General features: G+C 40.2%; 2 protein-coding genes across 2 annotated transcripts; one reads left to right on the plus strand and one right to left on the minus strand.

The window, feature by feature from the left end:
• Window positions 1–1,731: 1,731 nt before the first annotated feature.
• LOC103400061 (bifunctional purple acid phosphatase 26-like) lies at window positions 1,732–5,979 on the plus strand. The gene is made up of 10 exons (XM_008338749.4): window positions 1,732–1,936; window positions 2,477–2,709; window positions 2,927–3,127; window positions 3,376–3,487; window positions 3,647–3,873; window positions 4,210–4,348; window positions 4,495–4,715; window positions 5,009–5,130; window positions 5,326–5,487; window positions 5,602–5,979. Exons 2-10 carry the CDS (start codon window positions 2,512–2,514, stop codon window positions 5,675–5,677), a joined length of 1,458 nt encoding a protein of 485 aa, XP_008336971.3. The 5' UTR covers window positions 1,732–1,936; window positions 2,477–2,511; the 3' UTR covers window positions 5,678–5,979.
• Window positions 5,980–6,509: 530 nt separating this feature from the next.
• Window positions 6,510–10,890, minus strand: LOC103424894 (synaptotagmin-5-like). The gene is made up of 12 exons (XM_070814505.1): window positions 10,509–10,890; window positions 10,376–10,423; window positions 10,155–10,275; window positions 9,616–9,737; window positions 9,411–9,512; window positions 9,102–9,176; window positions 8,490–8,569; window positions 8,215–8,365; window positions 7,886–8,116; window positions 7,354–7,650; window positions 7,091–7,204; window positions 6,510–6,963 (listed from the first exon to the last, which is right to left on the minus strand). The coding sequence occupies exons 1-12, from the start codon at window positions 10,719–10,721 to the stop codon at window positions 6,817–6,819; spliced, it is 1,701 nt and encodes a 566-aa protein (XP_070670606.1). The 5' UTR covers window positions 10,722–10,890; the 3' UTR covers window positions 6,510–6,816.
• Between the last annotated feature and the right edge of the window lie 10,712 nt (window positions 10,891–21,602).

The raw sequence follows: 21,602 nt of genomic DNA on the forward strand, positions 1-21,602 counted from the left end.
CATAATTATATTTAAGTCCCCCGAGTATTTGTATGAGATTTAAATACGAGGCCCTGAATATGGTATAAACAAAGTAGAACATAAATATTCAATAACAACACAATATGAGGCCCAATTACAGAACAAAAATGGACCCCAAAAGCAAACGGAAAAAAAGCCCAAAACAAAGTTTTGAGCGCAGCCCAAAAGAAACCCAAAACAAACCATAACTGTCTGCATCTACCACCGTCGCCAGAGCGCTGCATACTGAGCCTCCAACAACCACCATAATTCAAGTTGATCACAGCGCCATAAGTGGATGAAAAGAAGGTTGGATCATCCTCCAAAGAGCACCGACGAAATTGCAGCCACCTGTGGATCATCCTCATGGTGGAATGTTTCCATCAAATCGAAAAATATGTCAGTGAATTATTCAAAACAGCCAACAGTGGAATGAAAACGATACGAAAAACAAATTAAAGGGATATTCAATTTCAATTTCGATCCTATTGCACCAAACAGTGAAACCAAAATTAAAGAACAGACACACATATATCAAATGAATGTAATTCCATCCCCACAACCTTCATTGTGACAGCTACAAATCTTGTATTCCCCACCTAGAAATTTAGAACCCAAAACATATTCTATACCATTCCTAATTCAAAAACCCTAAATCCCTAAACCAAAAATTCATATAAATAACAAACGCCTAATTCAAAATTACCAAAATTATAGCAGGCGACGGCGGTGATGGGGTGATGATGATCGCGAAGACGGTGCTGTCGTCTAAGAATCGAGATGGGTGGTGCTGACGAGGAGGAGAGAATCGAGATGGTTTGTGCCATCGTGGTTCTAGGACCTGGGTGCTTTGGAATATCATCAAGGAGGAGAGAAAGATGGGTGATGTCGTTGAGGAGGAGAAGACAGAAGATGAGAAGGATGGGTGGTGCCGACGAGGATGAGAGAATCGAGATGGGTGATGTTGTTGAGGAGGAGAAGACAGAATAATGGGTGGTATGGACTTTGGAGAGAAGATTGGACCGGGAAACTGAGTGGGCTTGGGAGAAACAGGTCTGGCCAGGGCCCTGTTTCTATGATCTTTTGGACCCACCCCGCCTTGTTAATTTCTTGAACTCGCCCAGCCCCGTTTGTGTTTTACAATTTTAAAACCCGCCCCGCCCTGCGGGTTTAGTATCCGTTTGCCCACCCCTACTATTCATTGATTCTCTTGATCTCGCGATTATCGACATCGTCGTCTTCTGGAAAGTCTCAATTGGGGCCTCGATGATCAAGGTGTGTTAGGGGTTAAGAGGAAGGAGTGGGTTTAAGGAGAGAGAAAGGATGAGAGGTGAAGAGGGAGGAGATGGAGAAGTGGGTCGTCAGAGGGGGGTTCTGGGTTTGTTTTGTTTGGTTGTTTTTTTTTTTTTAATTTTTTTTTTAAAATAGGGTAAATAAATAATATTATATTTTAAATGCATAAAAAATTATTTTTTTGCCACGTGGCACAAATGTGGCAGCCAGCACAAATGTGGATCTTATATTTGCCATATCATCACTTAACGGTTTACTTAATAAATTTTCTAACGGATGTATAAAATTGAAATAAAATGATAAGTAAATATATGAAATTAAAATGTTTTAAGATATTGTAAGAAATTGAAATTGATCCCAAACCTGAATGGTAAAATGTAATTTTCCCAAAATCTCACGTCCTTTGGATATAGTTTCCTCTAACCTCGTCGCCTGTACAGTGTGTGGGTCCCTTTCATAAAGACTTGAACAGACCAATCCAATCTCGTCGCCTGTACCCGAACGGTCCGAGGTTATAGTTTCCTCTTAACCTATGCCACACCACGTCAACTCATCGGATGCCCCTAATACACGCCTTCCCCCTCTAACTAATAATTAGTTCACACACTCTCTCTCCTCAACCACTCCAAGCTATGAATTTCTGGTACTCTCTCTCTCTCTCTAACTTTGAATTTTTTCTTTTTCTTTTTCTGTTTGATCTATTTAATTTGGCAGAATATTAGTGCTAATTATTCAATTATAATGAGTTTTTAGTTGTTTAGTTGTGTTCCTGTGTGTTAATGTGGATTGGAAATGTTTGTATTCAGCAGAAATTCAATTGGAATTTTAATGGGTTTGGTTATATTTGATTTACCCAAATCATCTGTTTATATCCATATCTAACTCTAACAAGTGATTTTTTTGAATAAATTTTGGTGCTTTAATGTTGTTGGATTGTTGGAATTTGCAACTGCAAAGTTTTTCAAGTAAAAGTTGAAGGGTTTGTGAAAATTTGAAAATTTGATGTGGCCTCGATTGAGAGGAGGATCATTTTCCGGGGCAGGAGCAGAAATTGTCCCTTATCCCTTTTCGTCGAATGTTTCTTCTTTAGTTGGTTTTTCTGGTTGAGCGAATTGTCTGGCATTCGACACTCGGTCGCTGATATGGCTGACTGCTTATTTCTTGTTTCTTATTCTTCTTGTAGTGGAGTTAGTTTTACTGTAATTTGCTGAATGAACAATGACGGCAGTGGTTACTAGGACGGAGTCCACGCTGCTTCGAATTATCCTTACCTCCTTCGTCTTGTTGAGCTTTTTGAGGAGTGGGAATGCTGCAGGAATCACGAGTACTTTCATTCGATCTGAGCATCCATCGGTTGACATCCCTCTGAACAATAAAGTATTTGCGGTGCCGAAGGGTTACAATGCTCCACAACAAGTGAGAATTCATAGCCTGTTTGATATTGCTGTAGAAAAATAGGCACATTTTACAGGTTTTCAGAATTCGGGATGTGGAAAGTTACGGTTCCTGATTTTGTCCAACAATTTTGATTAAATCAAAAGTGCTATATTTAATACGAATAGGATGAAAATCCTTTACCAATGTTGATGTTTTGAGCTGTAATGTTCTTACACACTTTAAACATTCGTTGCAGGTGCATATCACCCAAGGTGACTATGATGGAAAGGCTGTAATCATCTCATGGGTTACGGCCAACGAACCAGGGGATAGTAAAGTGCAGTATGGTACATCAGAGAAAAAATACGAGTTTTCTGCTAAGGGTGTCGTGACAAACTACACCTTCTACCGGTATAAGTCTGGCTACATCCATCACTGTCTTGTCGAAGGCCTAGAGGTAACGATGATTAATACTTTGTGAAGTATACTAGTACAAGCATATGTGGTGAAATGTTCACTCGTGTGACAACGATTTTGTCTCAGTTAACAACGTAAACTTAAAGTTTTAATCGACTCTGTGAATTGGTGTCTCCAAGTTTCCCAACTTATGTTCCCACCATGTTCAATGTTTTAGACGCAATATACAAACTTGTTCGTTCTCTTGCTTATAGTTTCACTAAACCTTCAATTATGTATTGTTTTCAGTATGACACAAAGTACTATTACAAAATTGGAAAAGGCGATTCATCTCGAGAATTTTGGTTTACAACACCTCCAAAGATCGATCCAAATTCTCATTACACATTTGGGATCATAGGTGAGTTGTTTTCTCTCTGGAAAGTGTCCGATAACAGTTAGTTTCTCTATGCTGTGACCACAGCCTGATATATTTGTATCGTAAGATTCTTATCATTGTGTGTAAAATAATGTTGAATATTGTAGTTTCTCCTGATAAATCATTATCTGTATGTTGCAGGTGATTTGGGTCAGACATATAACTCTCTGTCAACTCTTGAGCACTACATGAAGAGTTCAGGACAGGCTGTTTTATTCGTTGGAGATCTTTCCTATGCTGATAGATATCAGTATAATGAAGTGGGTTTACGGTGGGACACATGGGCTCGATTCATCGAGCAAAGTACTGCGTATCAGCCATGGATGTGGTCTGCTGGCAATCATGAAATTGATTACATGCCTTATATGGTAAAGTATCAAGCATAGCTTTACAGAACTGTCTGAGTTACTTTTGTAGCTATAAGTCTCTTTTTATTATTTTGTGACCCTAGAACCGTACAAACAAAAACAACAACAACAACAAAGCCTTATCCCACTAAGTGGGGTCGGTTGTATGAATCCTAGAATGCCTAGAACCATATTGGATGAAAATATAGATCCATGACATAAAAAAGTTGTAAAATTCTACTGATATCCAAATCAGTTTATGTACATGATTTGTTGTTTTCCGAAACTCCAATCATGTTAACAGGGCAACCTAAAAATTGTTGCTTTATCTAACCAATACTTCTGTACATATTCTAGGGAGAAGTTACTCCGTTCAAGAACTATCTTCATCGGTATGCTACTCCTCATTTGGCCTCTAATAGTAGCAATCCTCTTTGGTATGCCATCAGATGTGCATCAGCTCATATAATCGTGTTGTCCAGTTACTCTCCATTTGGTAATTGTACATTCCTACACTTGCAAATATGTGAACAGACTATTTTGTGCTGGTATACCTTACGTCAAGCAGGAGCCTTGTGCACTGGGTACGACCTTTTTTTTTTTTTTTTTATACCTTACGTCAATTATTAACTTTGTCACCAGTGAAGTACACGCCTCAATGGAGGTGGCTAGCAGAAGAATTGAAAAGGGTTGACAGGGAAAAGACACCTTGGCTCATAGTCCTTATGCATGTTCCATTATACAATAGTAATGACGTTCATTACATGGAAGGTGAAAGCATGCGAGCAGTGTTTGAGAGATGGTTCGTTCAATACAAAGTTGATGTGGTGTTTGCTGGCCATGTCCATGCTTATGAGAGATCGGTATGATTCTTTACCTTTTATGTTTTTCTATCACATCCTATTATATGATATGGTGTAGTTGATACTATAGTCATGACTATGGCGTTCAACATTGGAGTACAGTCTTACAATTCCATTCATCTTCGTGTGTACACAAACAGTCTGTTATTCTGGTATGGAGGTCCATTGAAGATTGTAAATACTTAACGGGATTTTTGTTTCGTTCATACATATTGTGCCAGTTCATCTTATATAAATTTACTCATTTCATCGCTAGATTGAGATTTATGTTTTCCTTTCGCCTTTATTTTCAGTATCGAATCTCCAATATACGATACAACGTAACAAGCGGTTACCAGTACCCGATACCAGACAAATCGGCTCCTGTATACATAACTGTTGGAGATGGAGGGAACCAAGAAGGACTTGCTGGAAGGTAAGAACTTTATTCTAGTTTTTTCTTTTATGTTTTTGTTCCGTTAATAATTTAAAGATCAGTCGAAATACATGATAGCATAATTTAAGAGACATAATTTCATTACGCAGAGTAGACGACTAACAATCTGTAGGGAAATCAAGTTCTTTTTGTGCGGACAGTCATGACTAACAATTTCTCCAATGGTTTCTGTAGGTTTAGGAATCCACAACCAGATTATTCTGCATTCCGAGAAGCCAGCTACGGGCATTCCACGCTTGAGCTTATAAACAGGACACACGCACTCTATCATTGGAACCGCAATGATGATGGGAAGAAAACCGCAATGGACGCATTTATATTAGACAACCAGTACTGGTGAGTATAGCCATACTGTATTCATGTTTTAGGTGCCAAAACAGCGAGCAACTCACTTTCCGGTAATGCAAATTAGTCAATGTGTTTGATATGATTTGAGTTTTGGTAATGCAGGAGTACGAATCACAGGAGGCGAAAACTGAAGAAGCATAATGTTAGGAAGACAATGGACGAAATTGCTATGTATTGAAAAAAAGATCGATCGCGTCTAAGGGGTCTTTTGCTTGATGAATATCTGATTGAAGAATGCAGAGATGCGTGAAAGTTGAAACATCGGATTAGCTTGTATAGAGACGTGCGTCAATAAGCAATACGATCCCTTGTTGCTTGGCTACTTGTTCATGGTGTTGGAGCTGCCACTAAGTGTGGCAACATAGTTTTGAAATGAAAAATATGTTATAGCATTGGATTTTTATTTTGTTTTGCGACTGTTTCGACTATTTCAAGGAGTTAAATTTAAATACAAAAAAGTGATGTTCGCTCGGATTACCATTTCTGCTTTTCGTTTTACATGACAAATGTTGTTTGATGATTACAACCTCCAAAATTCAAGTGTTTTAGGTAGAAACATGTTTTGTCAATAAGCTGAATAGCCGTTGGATGCCTACACGATTTTAATTTAGTTAATTTTTGCAAAGATAATCTTTGAAAGGCGACTTGAAAAATATTGTTCAAATTATCGTGCAACATTGCTGTATAAGAGCTAGGAAGGTTGTCGGCATTTTCCGTACATAAAAAAGATGTGATCTTATGAACTCAAACATGCATTAACATTTCAAATTAGTAGAACTAAGTCCCACATAACTGTAATTGGAGAAAAAAAATGCAAGCAAATAAGGGAACCAAGTCGTTGGAGACCACTCAATCGTGAGAAAATCCAGCCTAAAAGTAACTTGGTCAAGATGTTTAAGTGTCGCCAAAGCTCACGATGTGGCATCCGATCCTATTAACTTGCATTTTCCGCGGCAGTCAGGCGGGCAGTTCCGTCGTATCGAGGCATAAAAACATGGAATAATACGGGGTAACCAAAGGTGAAGAAGCAGAATCCCGCTTCAAACACAGAGGTCGATAATCCGACAATCCAAGCAAACAGTAACCGAGTAATTCCCGGCCGAGGCCGTGAATTTGATTGGTATACATGCTACAACTTCACTACATTTATGACAGGTACTATGAAACAACTATGTACACCATCTGAGTGCTTTCCGTGTTTGTGAATCAACAAGCATGTGTGAAGTGAAGGTGTCTTTGGTGCTTTTTGTATACATCTCCGGGCGGGTAGTACATCGTCCATCTACTGTCATCCATACAACAGTTGTTAGAGATCAATCAAGACTCGCGGTAAATTGGTTGGGCATTCCACTTAAGATGCACGTTCAATTTCCCAGATTTGGCTCCATCTAGCGGTATCGAGTCTTGGTATTCCCCTTCTAAGATGACCCTAGTGAGGGTCAAGATGCATCTGCCCATATAGTCCTGCACAATATGGAAAGGACCTAGGTTAGCACAAGTTCAAAAGTAAAGGTCCAAGCTACCATGAGACACTTTAGAAACGTTGCCACTACGCTCGAAAAACCAAATGGAGAACTGAAAACACTGTTACCTTGCCAAAAGTGTCGTGGTCCCAGACTTCAAGTATGAGCATGTCATGCAATCCATCCTCGACAACAAAGTCGAAAGTTTGATTCCAGACAGGATTCAAGTTATCATTAACAACCTGAGAACAGAAAAAAAAAAATTTAAGGATCAACAAAACCTAGAGATGAAACAAGGCAGCAAGCTCTATGAGGAATCAAAACTACAGGAATAATTTTGTCAAAAGAAGAAAAATAGGTATCCACAGTCTTCTGGCATTCAGAATCTTACCCTAGTTTTGTTTTTCGCTCCTGATTTCTTCAAGGTGAGCACCACATAAGGATCAGCCTTCCCCATCAGATCAACAGGTGGCAAGTCTTCAGCAGATATTATAGTAATAGTTAGTACACCTCTAATTATGACCTCCCTTCTCTTCTGTGCGGCTTCCTTTTCACTTTCAGTAGCATTTGCTCCGTTCATTTCACTTTTAAGTGCCTTTTCCAAAGAGGTCATTGCGGAGTTGGAAGTAAAAGGATTAGCAAAGCCATTCTCCATGCCAAATGGACAATATAACAGCTCCAAATGCACCTAAAACAGAAAGAAAAACATTTAAAAAAAGTGAAATTTTCTTTCAGGATACATCAGAAAGAAAAAACAGCTATAGCGGGTGGGAGCATATAAAATGGTCTTCTAATTTGAAAACCCAATAGCCATCCACAGAAAAGTATAAATTCCAATAGCCAACCATAGTAGGATCCAGAATGCATTTCAAAATTAGTTGCTATTTATTATTGACCCAAGGGATGAATATTAGTCTTCTAACCTGCCCGCGGTTTTTATTATCTCTTTGGAGATCCAAGCTTTTAACCAGCTTCAACCATACATCCTTCACTTTACCAGGCTCAAGTTCACTCAGTTGTACTTGAGCACATCCAATGAGCTCAGACGCCTGAAGTCCCTCATCATCATAAACTTTAACCACCAAATGTTGAGTCGTTTCATCTTCAACTATAAATTCAAAGTGCTCATTCCAGATGGGATTCAAATCGTTGTTCTGTAGAGGAAGACAAAAACATAGAATTTCTTCAAAACCAATTAAAAGAAAAACAAATAAGTAAAATGAATGGATATATAAGAGGATCCGAAATTTACAATTGTTTTGCTTCTTTTCATTCTGTCTGGTAAAGGTCGTATGTACAGTCTTGCAAAGGGATCTGATTTTCCCACCATGTCTTTATTTGTTAACTCCTTTGCCTGCACAAGTTTCACCTCTAGCACTCCGACTGGCTTTAACTCCAGATCACTAACCAAATGAAGTTAATCAAAATATGAAGAAAATAACCATAAACTAAAAACATAAACCATAGAATAAACGATTAACAATATTGATAGGTAAAAGAGGGACAATCCTGTGCGTTCTGCTTTACCTGTAATCCCCGGGCAAAATGGGAAAAATCTTCCGAACAGGCCATGTAATTGAATCCTCAACAGCATCCCGTATGGTCCCCTGTATAAAAATTTTGCATCTCAATTAAACCAAGTATGTATGATAAAACAAATCCTGCATATTATGCGAAACATGCATGATAATCATGCATGAAATAAGACCTATTAAGTCTTTTATTGCTGAAAGACTAGTGGACTACTATACATTTCTCGCAAACTCATCCAGTGCAGCCCTTTCACAATTGGTATTGGTTTAATGTAATTCACAAGCAAGGATCTATGGAACCCCATGTCTGCATATTCCAGACAATAATGGAAACACTACAACCTCATCTTGAACTGAAGGCACACTTTTACGGGAGTATCTGCACTCTGTAATTCTAAATCCTAGCTCTATTGACCAGGTCAATCCTAAATACTGTTTTCCCAACTGATACTTGAAATTTTCACTACAAGCCAGAACATTAAGTATGACATTTACATTTCCAACTCATGCAAGTACTCAAATAAAGATCATGCCACAAGACATTATAAAATCATACATGAGTGCAAGAATCAATTAATGAAAGAAAAATTAATGGAATAGTTCAAACCTCAATTGCATCGGATATCCCAGGCAATGTAGATATGTCGCCACCCACAACCTTAAGCTTAAAATCTAACTTTTTCTGCAAATAAAACAACACAGTTGCTACATTAGTGTTGTTGAGTGTCTCTGGTAATCTAATTGCATAGCTAGCTATTCACTGACAGAATATTTAAATAATCCTACAAATATGCTGTGTTAGTGCAAACCTTCGTCTCTTGGAACTCCCCTTTCATGTGTAAAATAAATTATATTATCTGTACAAAACTTCTCCCTTTAAAATTCTTTTAAACTTGGAACTTGAAATGGATGCTACCTTATTTCTCAATGAATAGCAAACAGCTCCAAAACACGGAAACTCGTCAACCAGAGGCTTAAAAATCAGCCTGAATACCCCCGTGAATCCAATATCTTTCACCTGAAATCGACATATGCAGACACAAAATTGTATATATTATCATCATGAGCTTTGGAAAAAACCTACACTGACTGAAGCAAGTAGGCATTAAGTTGCAGATTACCTGCACCGGTAGTGCTACACCAACTAAAGTCTTGATAGCAAGTATTATACTTGGATTTCCATCCCACTGCATTTCCAACTCCATAGTGATACCGTCACTTCCATCTTCAATTATAGAAACCCCTAATGAAAGAAACAATCTCATTAAAACCCCAACATTAATGAATGCTTATTGCTTTGCAAAACCTTCATTTAAAGCTCCCGTTTTTAATGACACTAAAACCATAACAAAATGGAAGATTTTAATCCGCTATCATCTATAGAATACATACAACAACAACAACAACAACAACAAAGCCTTATCCCAAGCTGTATGAATCTTAGAACCCCATTGCGCTTGGTTTTGTGCCAGTATGTCTATATTAATGAATTATAGATATATTTAGGGATTACCTACACAATCAATGAAGTTGTGGTAAAAAATAAGGAAATGTGACATCTTTGTGAAAAATAAGGAAAACCCACTTTCCAAACAAGCACAATGAATTGAAATGAGATAACTTTTTTTTTTTTTTCAATCATTAAATGAATTGAACTCACCTGTAAACTGAGGTGCCACCGTACCAAGAGTAAACTTGGAAAATTTGAGCGAGGACAATATGACTGGTCTATACTGCTCCAGCATTGGCTCCACTGAAGTCTTTATCAGCTCAGACGCTGCCTACACCACCAATTTTAGAAACCCACCTCAAAAGATCATCAAAATTTAACAAACTCATAAAATTTTGAAAAAATTGCAGAAAACCCAGATGGATTTTTACCTCATTGATATAAGGCCACATCTTTTCGAGGTGAGAATTGAGCCATCCCAACTGAAAATTTCAAAGAAAACACATTAGTCCCGGGAGATTCTAGCGAGAGAGAGAGAGAGAGAGAGAGAGAGAGTTGGGAGCTCAACTTCTGGTGGTGAGAGAAGACGACCCAGGAAGGGTAATACTGAGGAGGCAAGAGCTTTCTGGAATCCTCGACGGTCATTCGAGCAAAAGCAGCCACAGTGGTGGCGAGCTCGGACCGGAGCTTGGACCGGTGGTTCTCGAACCGAACAAAGATGACGATGATTGCGAGCCCGACAAGTATTCCGAGCACTAATCCGAAAACGAAGGCCATTGGTTTGGTCGAGATTTGGGGATGCTTAGTCGGTTGGTAAGATAAACACAGAGAGAGAGAGAGAGAGAGAGAGAGAGAGAGTGGGGGCTGGGGACGGGGGATATGGAGTCGTAAATGCTAATATATATAATTAAGATTATGGAGTGTTAATTAAGGTAATTAATCTCGATTTTCTTAATTTTCTTTGGCGTGATGAGGACTTGGGCGGAGGAATCGGTTGGTGGAGGGCGGGGCAGCTGGCTGTCTCCGGCTGCGAAAGTGAAAGCGAAATTCTTTGCTTTGCCGACAAGACCACAAGTCAATTAAAAAGCAAAGTAAATAATTTAAAATTTCGGATCTCTCTTTTATATATATATATATATATATATATTATTTTTTTTCATGCATGAGATGGGAGAAAAAAAAGTTGACGTCGGGCAAGCGACCGTTGGCCATGTGGCAGCTATGCGCCACCTATTTGTTCATGACATCGATCCTTTTATTTGTATTTCACTCAATCTTATCTTCAAATGAAAAGTAAAACAAAGTCTTGCAATGATGCTTGTTTGAAAATGTTTTTAAAGTGACTGAATGATATTTTTGTGAAATTAATTTATGAAGAAACGCTATATATATGCTTATTGTAGGAAGTATTTAAAGTGTTTTTTCATAATCGATTTAGATTTTTATTAATGATTGGTTTTAAAATCATTTTCATCAAAATACTTTCAGTCATTTTAAAATCATCTTTAAACGAGTAAACTGAAATTTGATGCTTTAATTGAACGTTTGGAACTTTTTATCTGTATTTTTGTTATTTTTTAGATTGTTTTGAACTTTTGGTTGAGTAATCCATCTTATATCATTTTATGTTGAAAAAACTCTTATGTATACTTGTTTGAGGTTAAGCCTTCATGAAGCCTATTTTGGGGGAAGGAATACTAAATGTAAAGAAGAAAAAAAGAAGAAATTGGGAAAAGACATGACATTATTGAGTGGAATTTAAAAGAAGAGAAATGCTAAGGAGATTTTTTTCAAAAATGGAACACTACGTGGACTTTTTGTCACCACTTGCACTAATATTGACAGGAAAATTAATGTTAAAATGTGAGATGACAGAACCATAAAAATTCTCACTTTAAGAGAGTTTCCTCAACATTTCTCTTAAAAGAAACGTTGAAAAAAGACCCTAGTCTCTTGGAATTGATTATGCTAAAACTCAAAACACCTTTTCCTTTTTAGCCGAATTCGAATGAGAAGCCCATTTTTGTACCTTATGGGCTCTAAGATGTTTTGGGCCACTTAAGAAATCAGTTTGATAAAAACAACAACAACAACAACAACAACAACAACAAAGCCTTTTCCCACTAAGTGGGGTCGGCTATATGAATCCTAGAACGCCATTGCGCTCGGTTTTGTGTCATGTTCTCCGTTAGATCCAAGTACTCTAAGCCTTTTCTTAGAGTCTCTTCCAAAGTTTTCCTAGGTCTTCCTCTACCCCTTCGGCCCTGAACCTCTGTCCCGTAGTCACATCTTCGAACCGGAGCGTCAGTCGGCCTTCTTTGCACATGTCCAAATCACCGGAACCGATTTTCTCTCATCTTTCCTTCAATTTCGGCTACTCCTACTTTACCTCGGATATCCTCATTCTCAATCTTATCCTTTCTCGTGTGCCCACACATCCCACGAAGCATCCTCATCTCTGCTACACCCATTTTGTGTACGTGTTGATGTTTCACCGCCCGACATTCTGTGCCATACAACATCGCTGGCCTTATTGCCGTCTTATAAAATTTTCCCTTGAGCTTCAGTGGCCTACGACGGTCACACAACATGCTGGATGCACTCTTACACTTCATCCATCAAGCTCGTATTCTATGGTTGAGATCTCCATCTAATTCTCCGTTCTCTTGTAAGATAGATCCTAGGTAGCGAAAACGGTCGCTTTTTGTGATCTTCGCTAAATTGCTCCGGTCATTAGTGTGGATAAGTATATAAATGGATAGAGATAGGAAAGCAAACACAAGATGTACGTGGTTCACCCAGATTGGCTACGTCCACGGAATAGAAGAGTTCTCATTAATTGTGAAGGGTTTACACAAGTACATAGGTTCAAGCTCTCCTTTAGTGAGTACAAGTGAATGATTTAGTACAAATGACATTAGAGTACAAATGACATTAGGAAATATTGTGGGAGAATGATCTCGTAATCACGAAACTTCTAAGTATCGGAGTGTGGTATCGACTTGCCTTATCTGTCTCATAGGTAGATGTGGCAGCTTCTCTGGAAGTACTTTTCCTCCATCCAGGGGTGGTATCTTTAACTGGTGGAGATGCACAAGGTAATGTATCAATTTCACTTGAAGCTTACTTGTAGTTTCAGGCTTGGTCAAGCGCGATACAAACCATGTAGTAGGAGTCCCCCAAGTCGCCGAGCTAGGGGATTTGCTGAAAGAGGTGACAGACAAGGTAAGCAATCAGAGCTCCGGCTGATTGTTCACCTTCTCCCCATCTTGCAGCAGCATGAAGGATAAAGAGAAGAAAAATGAGAAGAGATGATATGGGATACTTTTGCTTTTGAAGAAGTAACTTTCCACAGGCTTATTCTTGAACTGAGCTGGAGGGTTTTCTGGTTTCCTTCAGAGTATAAGGCCGACTGAAGAATTTGAGGGTCAAAACAAGTCCATCAAATCTAGAGTACGTTCGACCCTGCTGATATGGGATACTTTTGCTTTTGACAGAGTAATGGATGGATCGGCACGTGTGCTGTTACGCTTGTCTCCACATGCTTCCTTGTATCCTTCGCACTTGCCCTATCTGTTCCTCAAGCAGATACGGTATCTTCCCTGGCAACATAAGATGTTGAAGATGAGTACTCGAGAGCAATGCCAGGTAAGTAATCAGGTAAGGGGTTCTAGGCTGTCAGTTCCTGGCTGGGAGCTTGATTTCAAGTGCTGACTGATTGCTCTCTTTCTCCTTGTCTTGCAGGTAAAAACAAGGCCAAAGGAAAAGACAGGGAAAAAGCATGATATGGGATACTCTTGCTTTTAACCCTGATGATATGAGATATTCTTGCTCTAGTATAGCTTGTTTGCAGAGGTATTATCGGGAGGAAAGAAAGCTGAATATTTCGAAAGGCTTCGTTGGGAGTGCCCTCTCAGATATGAGGAAGGGTTGAGCATTTTTGCAGGTCTGCCTGTCCGTTGGGGATGGAGGTCGACATATATAGGAGTCTCCCTAACAACAAGTAGTAATGCTATTCCTTTACCCTGCTTGGTCATAGCACGGTAGTGGGAGCTGCCAACTTCACATGTTTTAACTCTGTCAGAGCACTTTGAAAAAGTGGTATGTGGTATCTGGCTCTCGAGATTCGGAGAACGATGCTTCTTCGATTTTTGAGAAAGCAATCATGGTGGGGGTCTGGCTCTCGAGATTCGGGGAGCAGTGTCTCTTCGATTTTTGAGAAAGTAATCATGTTGGGAGTCTGGCTCTCGAGATTCGGAAGGCGGTGCCTCTTCGATTTTGGAGTAAGCAATCTTGTTGGGAGTGTTTTCTCGGATGTGAGTAAAGGTTGGGCATGTTTGCTAGTCTACCTTGCCACGAAGCACGGAGGTTGACACACAGGGACTTTCCAATTATCCAGCAGTGGTACTGTTCCTTTACCCTTGTGGGTAATAATATGGTAGCTAGACCTTCAAAATTTATGTGTCTAAACTTTGTTAGTGCTGTTTCTTTGCTATTCTTTTACCTTTCTTGGTCAGAGCGATGTAGTGGGAGCTGCAAGCTTCACGTGCTCAACTTTGGCAGAGACTTTGACAAAGTTATCTGTGGTACCCATGAGCTATTGTTGCATGTGGGAAGTGGGTGATTGAACAGTAAGATTCATGTGCTTTCTACTTCACCAGAAGTCTTCGACAGAATGCCCATAATTTCCGCAAAGCTGAGTGTGCGTGTGACAGGTGCTGACAAGGCTAGAAAAGAAGGTGCCTCTTTGATTTCTGAGATCGGCCCTCGTGGTCTTTGAGCAGCCCAGCTTTTGAGAAAGCGAGCGCCTCTTCGATTGATTCGGAGAACGATGCCTCTTCGATTTTTGAGAAAGCAATCATGCTGGGGGTCTGGCTCTCGAGATTCGGGGAGCAGTGTCTCTTCGATTTTTGAAAAAGTAATCATGTTGGGAGTCTGGCTCTCGAGATTCGGAGGGTGGTGCCTCTTCGATTTTGGAGCAAGCAATCTTGTTGGGAGTGTTTTCTCAAATGTGAGTAAAGGTTGGGCATGTTTGCTAGTCTACCTTGCCACGAAGCACAGAGGTTGACACACAAGGACTTTCCAATTATCCAGCAATGGTACTGTTCCTTTACCCTCTCTTCGATTTTTGAGAAAGTAGTCATGTTGGGAGTCTGGCTCTCGAGATTCGGAGGACGGTGCCTCTTCGATTTTGGAGCAAGCAATCTTATTGGGAGTGTTTTCTCGAATGTGAGTAAAGGTTGGGCATGTTTGCTAGTCTACCTTGCCACGAGGCACAGAGGTTGACACACAGGGACTTTCCAATTATCCAACAGTGGTACTGTTCCTTTACCCTTGTGGGTAATAATATGGTAGCTAGACCTTCAAAATTTATGGGTCTAAACTTTGTTAGTGCTGTTTCTTTGCTATTCTTTTACCCTTCTTGGTCAGAGCGATGTAGTGGGAGCTGCAAGCTTCACGTGCTCAACTTTGGCAGAGAACTTTGGCAAAGTTATCTGTGGTACCCATGAGCTATTGCTGCGTGTGGGAAGTGGGTGATTGGACAGTAAGATTCATGTGTTTTCTACTTCCCCAGAAGTCTTCGACAGAATACCCATAATTTCCGCAAAGCTGAGTGTACGTGTGACAGGTGCTGACAAGGCTGGAAAAGTAGGTGCCTCTTCGATTTCTGAGATCGGCCCTCGTGGTCTCTGAGGAGCCCAGCTTTTGAGGAAGCGAGCGCCTCTTCGATTTCTGAGATCGGCTTTCGTGGTCTTTGAGCAGCCCAACTTTTGAGAAAGCAAACACCTCTTCGATTTATGAGATCAACCCTCGTGGTCTCTAAGCAGCCCAGCTTTTGAGAAAGCAAACGCCTCTTCGATTTCTGAGCAGGCGCCTCTTCGATGTCTGAAGCTCCGTCGAGTGCAGCTTTTTATAGGGGCTGGCATTAAGTTCCAAAGCACACTTGAATCTCCACCAGTAGAAGCTCCATTCTTGCACTTCTAAGATCTTGATTTGTCCGACCTCTTCTCTCTTCAATACCTTTGAAAATGTCTGGCCCCTCCGACCGTCGTTTTGACTTGAACCTTGTTGAAGAGGCAGCCCCGCCTTCTCCAGACAACATATGGCGCCCATCCTTCGTCTCCCCTACTGGTCCTCTTACCGTTGGGGATTCCGTGATGAAGAATGATATGACCGCTGCGGTGGTGGCCAGGAACCTTCTCACTCCCAAAGATAACAGACTACTTTCCAAACGGTCTGATGAGTTAGCTGTTAAGGATTCACTGGCTCTCAGTGTTCAGTGTGCAGGTTCTGTGTCTAATATGGCCCAACGCCTATTTGCTCGAACCCGCCAAGTTGAGTCATTGGCGGCCGAAGTGATGAGTCTCAAACAGGAGATTAGAGGGCTCAAGCATGAGAATAAACAGTTGCACCGACTCGCACATGACTATGCTACAAACATGAAGAGGAAGCTTGACCAGATGAAGGAAACTGATGGTCAGGTTTTACTTGATCATCAGAGATTTGTGGGTTTGTTCCAAAGGCATTTATTGCCTTCGTCTTCTGGGGCTGTACCGCGTAATGAAGCTCCAAATGATCAACCTCTGATGCCTCCTCCTTCTAGGGTTCTGTCCAGTACTGAGGCTCCGAATGATCCCCCTCCGATGCCTTCTCTTTCTGGGGCTCTACCGACTGCTGAGACTTCTCCTAAGCAACCTTTGTGAAGGCTCCATCTTGTTTGTTTATTTTGACTCATGTATATGTACATATTTGTAGCTTATCGGGGATATCAATAAATAAGTTTTCCTTCATTTCAACGTATTGTGTTAAATACACCAAAGCCTTCTTCGCTAAGTTCTTTGAATTTTCTTTTGTTGAAGCTTGTATGTTGAAGCTTTCTGAGTGGAGCATGTAGGTTGGGGTAGTGTTCCCTTAATTTTTCGAGTGAGGAAAACTTCTCGGTTGGAGACTTGGAAAATCCAAGTCACTGAGTGGGATCGGCTATATGAATCTTAGAACGCCATTGTGCTCGGTCCTGTGTCATGTCCTTCGTTAGATCCAAGTACTCTAAGTCTTTTCTTAGAGTCTCTTCCAAAGTTTTCCTAGGTCTTCCTCTACCCCTTCGGCCCTGAACCTCTGTCCCATAGTCGCATCTTCTAATCGGAGCGTCAGTAGGCCTTCTTTGCACATGTCCAAACCACCGTAACCGATTTTCTCTCATCTTTCCTTCAATTTCGGCTACTCCTACTTTACCCCGGATATCCTCATTCCTAATCTTATCCTTTCTCGTGTGCCCACACATCCAACGAAGCATCCTCATCTCCGCTACACCCATTTTGTGTACGTGTTGATGCTTCACCGCCCAACATTCTGTGCCATACAGCATCGCCGGCCTTATTGCCGTCCTATAGAATTTTCCTTTGAGCTTCAGTGGCATACGGCGGTCACACAACACGCCAGATGCACTCTTCCACTTCATCCATCCAGCTTGTATTCTATGGTTGAGATCTCCATCTAATTCTCCGTTCTTTTGCAAGATAGATCCTAGGTAACGAAAACGGTCGCTCTTTGGTATTTCTTGATCTCCGATCCTCACCCCTAACTCGTTTTGGCCTCCATCTGCACTGAACTTGCACTCCATATATTCTGTCTTTGATCGGCTTAGGCGAAGACCTTTAGATTCCAACACTTCTCTCCAAAGGTTAAGCTTTGCATTTACCCCTTCCTGAGTTTCATCTATCAACACTATATCGTCTGCGAAAAGCATACACCAAGGAATATCATCTTGAATATGTCCTGTTAACTCATCCATTACCAACGCAAAAAGGTAAGGACTTAAGGATGAGCCTTGATGTAATCCTACAGTTATGGGAAAGCTTTCGGTTTGTCCTTCATGAGTTCTTACGGCAGTCTTTGCTCCTTCATACATATCCTTTATAGCTTGGATATATGCTACTCGTACTCCTTTCTTCTCTAAGATCCTCCAAAGAATGTCTCTTGGGACCCTATCATACGCTTTTTCCAAATCTATAAAGACCATGTGTAAATCCTTTTTCCCATCTCTATATCTTTCCATCAATCTTCGTAAGAGATAGATTGCCTCCATGGTTGAGCGCCCTGGCATGAACCCGAATTGGTTGTCCGAAACCCGTGTCTCTTGCCTCAATCTATGATCAATGACTCTCTCCCAGAGCTTCATTGTATGACTCATTAACTTAATACCCCTATAGTTCATGCAATTTTGTACGTCGCCCTTATTCTTGTAGATAGGCACCAAAGTGCTCGTTCGCCACTCATTTGGCATCTTCTTCGTTTTCAAAATCCTATTGAAAAGGTCAGTGAGCCATGTTATACCTGTCTCTCCCAAAACTTTCCACACTTCGATTGGTATATCGTCTGGGCCTATTGCTTTTCTATGCTTCATCTTCTTCAAAGCTACAACCACTTCTTCCTTCCGGATTCGACGATAAAAAGAGTAGTTTCTACACTCTTCTGAGTTACTCAACTCCCCTAAAGAAGCACTCCTTTCATGTCCTTCATTGAAAAGATTATGAAAATAACCTCTCCATCTGTCTTTAACCGCGTTCTCTGTAGCAAGAACCTTTCCATCCTCATCATTGATGCACCTCACTTGGTTTAGGTCCCTTGTCTTCTTTTCCCTTGCTCTAGCTAGTTTATAGATATCCAACTCTCCTTCTTTGGTATCTAGTCGTTTATACATATCGTCGTAAGCCGCTAACTTAGCTTCTCTGACCGCTTTCTTCGCCTCTTGCTTCGCTTTTCTATACCTTTCACCATTTTCATCGGTCCTCTCCTTGTATAAGGCTTTACAACATTCCTTCTTAGCCTTCACCTTTGTTTGTACCTCCTCATTCCACCACCAAGATTCCTTTTGGTGTGGGGCAAAGCCCTTGGACTCTCCTAATACCTCTTTTGCTACTTTTCGGATACAACTAGCCATGGAATCCCACATTTGGCTAGCTTCCCCCTCTCTATCCCACACACATTGGGTGATTACCTTCTCTTTGAAAATGGCTTGTTTTTCTTCTTTTAGATTCCACCATCTAGTCCTTGGGCACTTCCAAGTCTTGTTCTTTTGTCTCCCTCTTTTGATATGTACATCCATCACCAACAAGCGATGTTGATTAGCCACGCTCTCTCCTGGTATAACTTTGCAATCCTTACAAGTTATATGATCCCCTTTCCTCATTAGAAGAAAATCTATTTGTGTTTTTGACGACCCACTCTTGTAGGTGATCACATGTTCTTCTCTCTTCTTAAAGAAGGTGTTGGCTAAGAAGAGATCATATGCCATTGCAAAATCCAAGATAGCTTCCCCATCCTCGTTTCTCTCCCCAAAACCATGGCCACCATGAAAACCTCCATAGTTGCCTGTCTCCCTGCCCACGTGTCCATTTAGATCTCCTCCTATAAATAACTTCTCCGTCTGAGCAATTCCTTGCACCAAGTCTCCAAGGTCTTCCCAAAATTTCTCCTTCGAACTCGTATCCAACCCTACTTGAGGTGCGTACGCACTAATCACATTGATAAGTTCTTGTCCTATTACAATCTTGATTGCCATGATTCTATCTCCTACCCTCTTGACATCTACAACATCTTGTGTCAAGGTCTTGTCCACGATGATGCCAACACCGTTTCTCGTTCTATTTGTGCCCGAATACCAAAGTTTAAACCCTGAGTTTTCTAGATCCTTTGCCTTACTACCAACCCACTTAGTTTCTTGTAGGCACATAATATTTATCCTTCTCCTCACCATAACTTCCACTACTTCCATAGATTTTCCCGTTAAGGTTCCTATATTCCACGTTCCTAAACGCATTTTGCTCTCTTGAACTCTACCCTTCTGTCCTAGCTTCTTCACCCTCCCCCGTCTAATAGGATCAAAGTACTTCTTTTGTGTGTCCCGTGTAAAGTTGATAGGAGCATATGCTCCCAAACAACTTTGAGTGGAGTCGTTCGAAAAGAAGTTTCTACGGCCCCCTTGCTCATTTAACACTGCATCCGGGTGCCGATGGAGATACAGCGACCCTTGCTCACTTATCACTGTGCTCGGGCCACACAGCGCGCCACTTACGGGTGACGCCCTAGCTTTAGCGCGATTTTGTTCTGGATTCATTTTCATAAGGATTCGACGTGATCATGGAGTGCCGGCTGTCGACTACCTGACGCCCTCCCCCTCCTCCTTTATCCGGGCTTGGGACCGGCAATGTAAAATTACATAGGCGGAGTTAGTTTGATAAAAACAAAAAACAAAAAAAAAACAAAAAAAAAAAAAAACCCAACCAAGTTTTCCCAAATGTTACTACACAAGAGATTGCTCTCAATAACTTCAGCAAAACACGATCCCATGTATATTGGGCCATTTCTTGACACACTGCAGATTGGAGCAGAAACTTTATGTGGATATCAACTCTTCCAATTCGTGTTAAATAGACGGCCCAAAACTAAGCACATTGCTTTTCAGTTAATGGAGAGCTATATTGTCATCATTAGGCTTCTTAGTTCTTGTGGTCGAGTTTTAAACCCTATATACATGTCGCAGTTTATGAACAATTAATACATCGCATAACGCATCCTCACGATTGAAAAGGAAATACGGTAAATGAAATTTGTGGTTTTTTTTATTCGATGTTTTTCTTGCTGCAAATTCTTAACAGGCTGGAATTTGAAGATGTGACTCTGGAGTGCTTTCTTCATGATATCTGGTTGTTAGTTGCTCAAATTGGTGTCTGTCGTGAACTTTCTTTTTGTCAAACGTTCTGGGAATATGGCTGCTCATAAGGTTGCTGCATTTACTGCTTTGCATGGAATTTTTCTATTTGGAACGTTCTTGCCTAGATTTCTTGTTTAATACCCCTGCGGAAGATGTAAACATTTATATTCGTCTTTATTAAATTCTATCTTTCGACAAAAATAAAAAAATAAAAAAATAAAAAACTAAAAACTAAGGGCTTGTTTGCTATCCTATTTGAATTTTTTTTATCATTTCTCAAAACATTTTTTAAGAACATTTCTTGAAAACAATTTTCTTTAAGATTAAAAAACTTGATTGGTTTGCGATTTAAAAATTTTACATCTTACGACTTAAACTAGACAAAAAAATCTAAAGAGAGCGGGTCGCAGGAGAGGGAGAAAGATGAGAGATGAGGAAATAAAGTAAGAGATGATTGAAGGAAAAAGAAAGAAGGGAGAGTATCAGACGAGATGGAGAGGAAGAGGAGTGAGAGAATGAAGAGAGCGGATTAATGGAGAGACAAAAGAGGTAAAAAAAATTTTAAAAAAAAGAGGAAAGAGAAATAAGAAACTATATTTTTGAGTTAATTTTGAGTTTAGTTTTTGAAAATAATCCTACCAAACAAGTTTTTAAGGTCTAAAATTTGAAATTTATTTTTGAGTTTAAAATTTTGGATTCAAGTAGAGTACCAAACAGATCCTACAGGATTGTAAATTCCTCAAATTCAGCAGGTGTCAAGGTTTAAGGTTTAGCCTAATAATTTAGAAAGTACTAGGTAATGACAACCACTTATGTTTTGCCTTGGGCACGCGATCCTAGATGGGCCCTACATGTTCCATTTTGTTCGTTAAGTTGGGATTTTTACAAAAATGGACGAGAATATTTGATGGGATATGGCACGTGCGGAAGAACGAATGAAGAGA

Source organism: Malus domestica, chromosome 15 (assembly GCF_042453785.1).
Source record: "Malus domestica chromosome 15, GDT2T_hap1".
In the NCBI taxonomy this organism is placed as follows: Eukaryota; Viridiplantae; Streptophyta; class Magnoliopsida; order Rosales; family Rosaceae; genus Malus; species Malus domestica.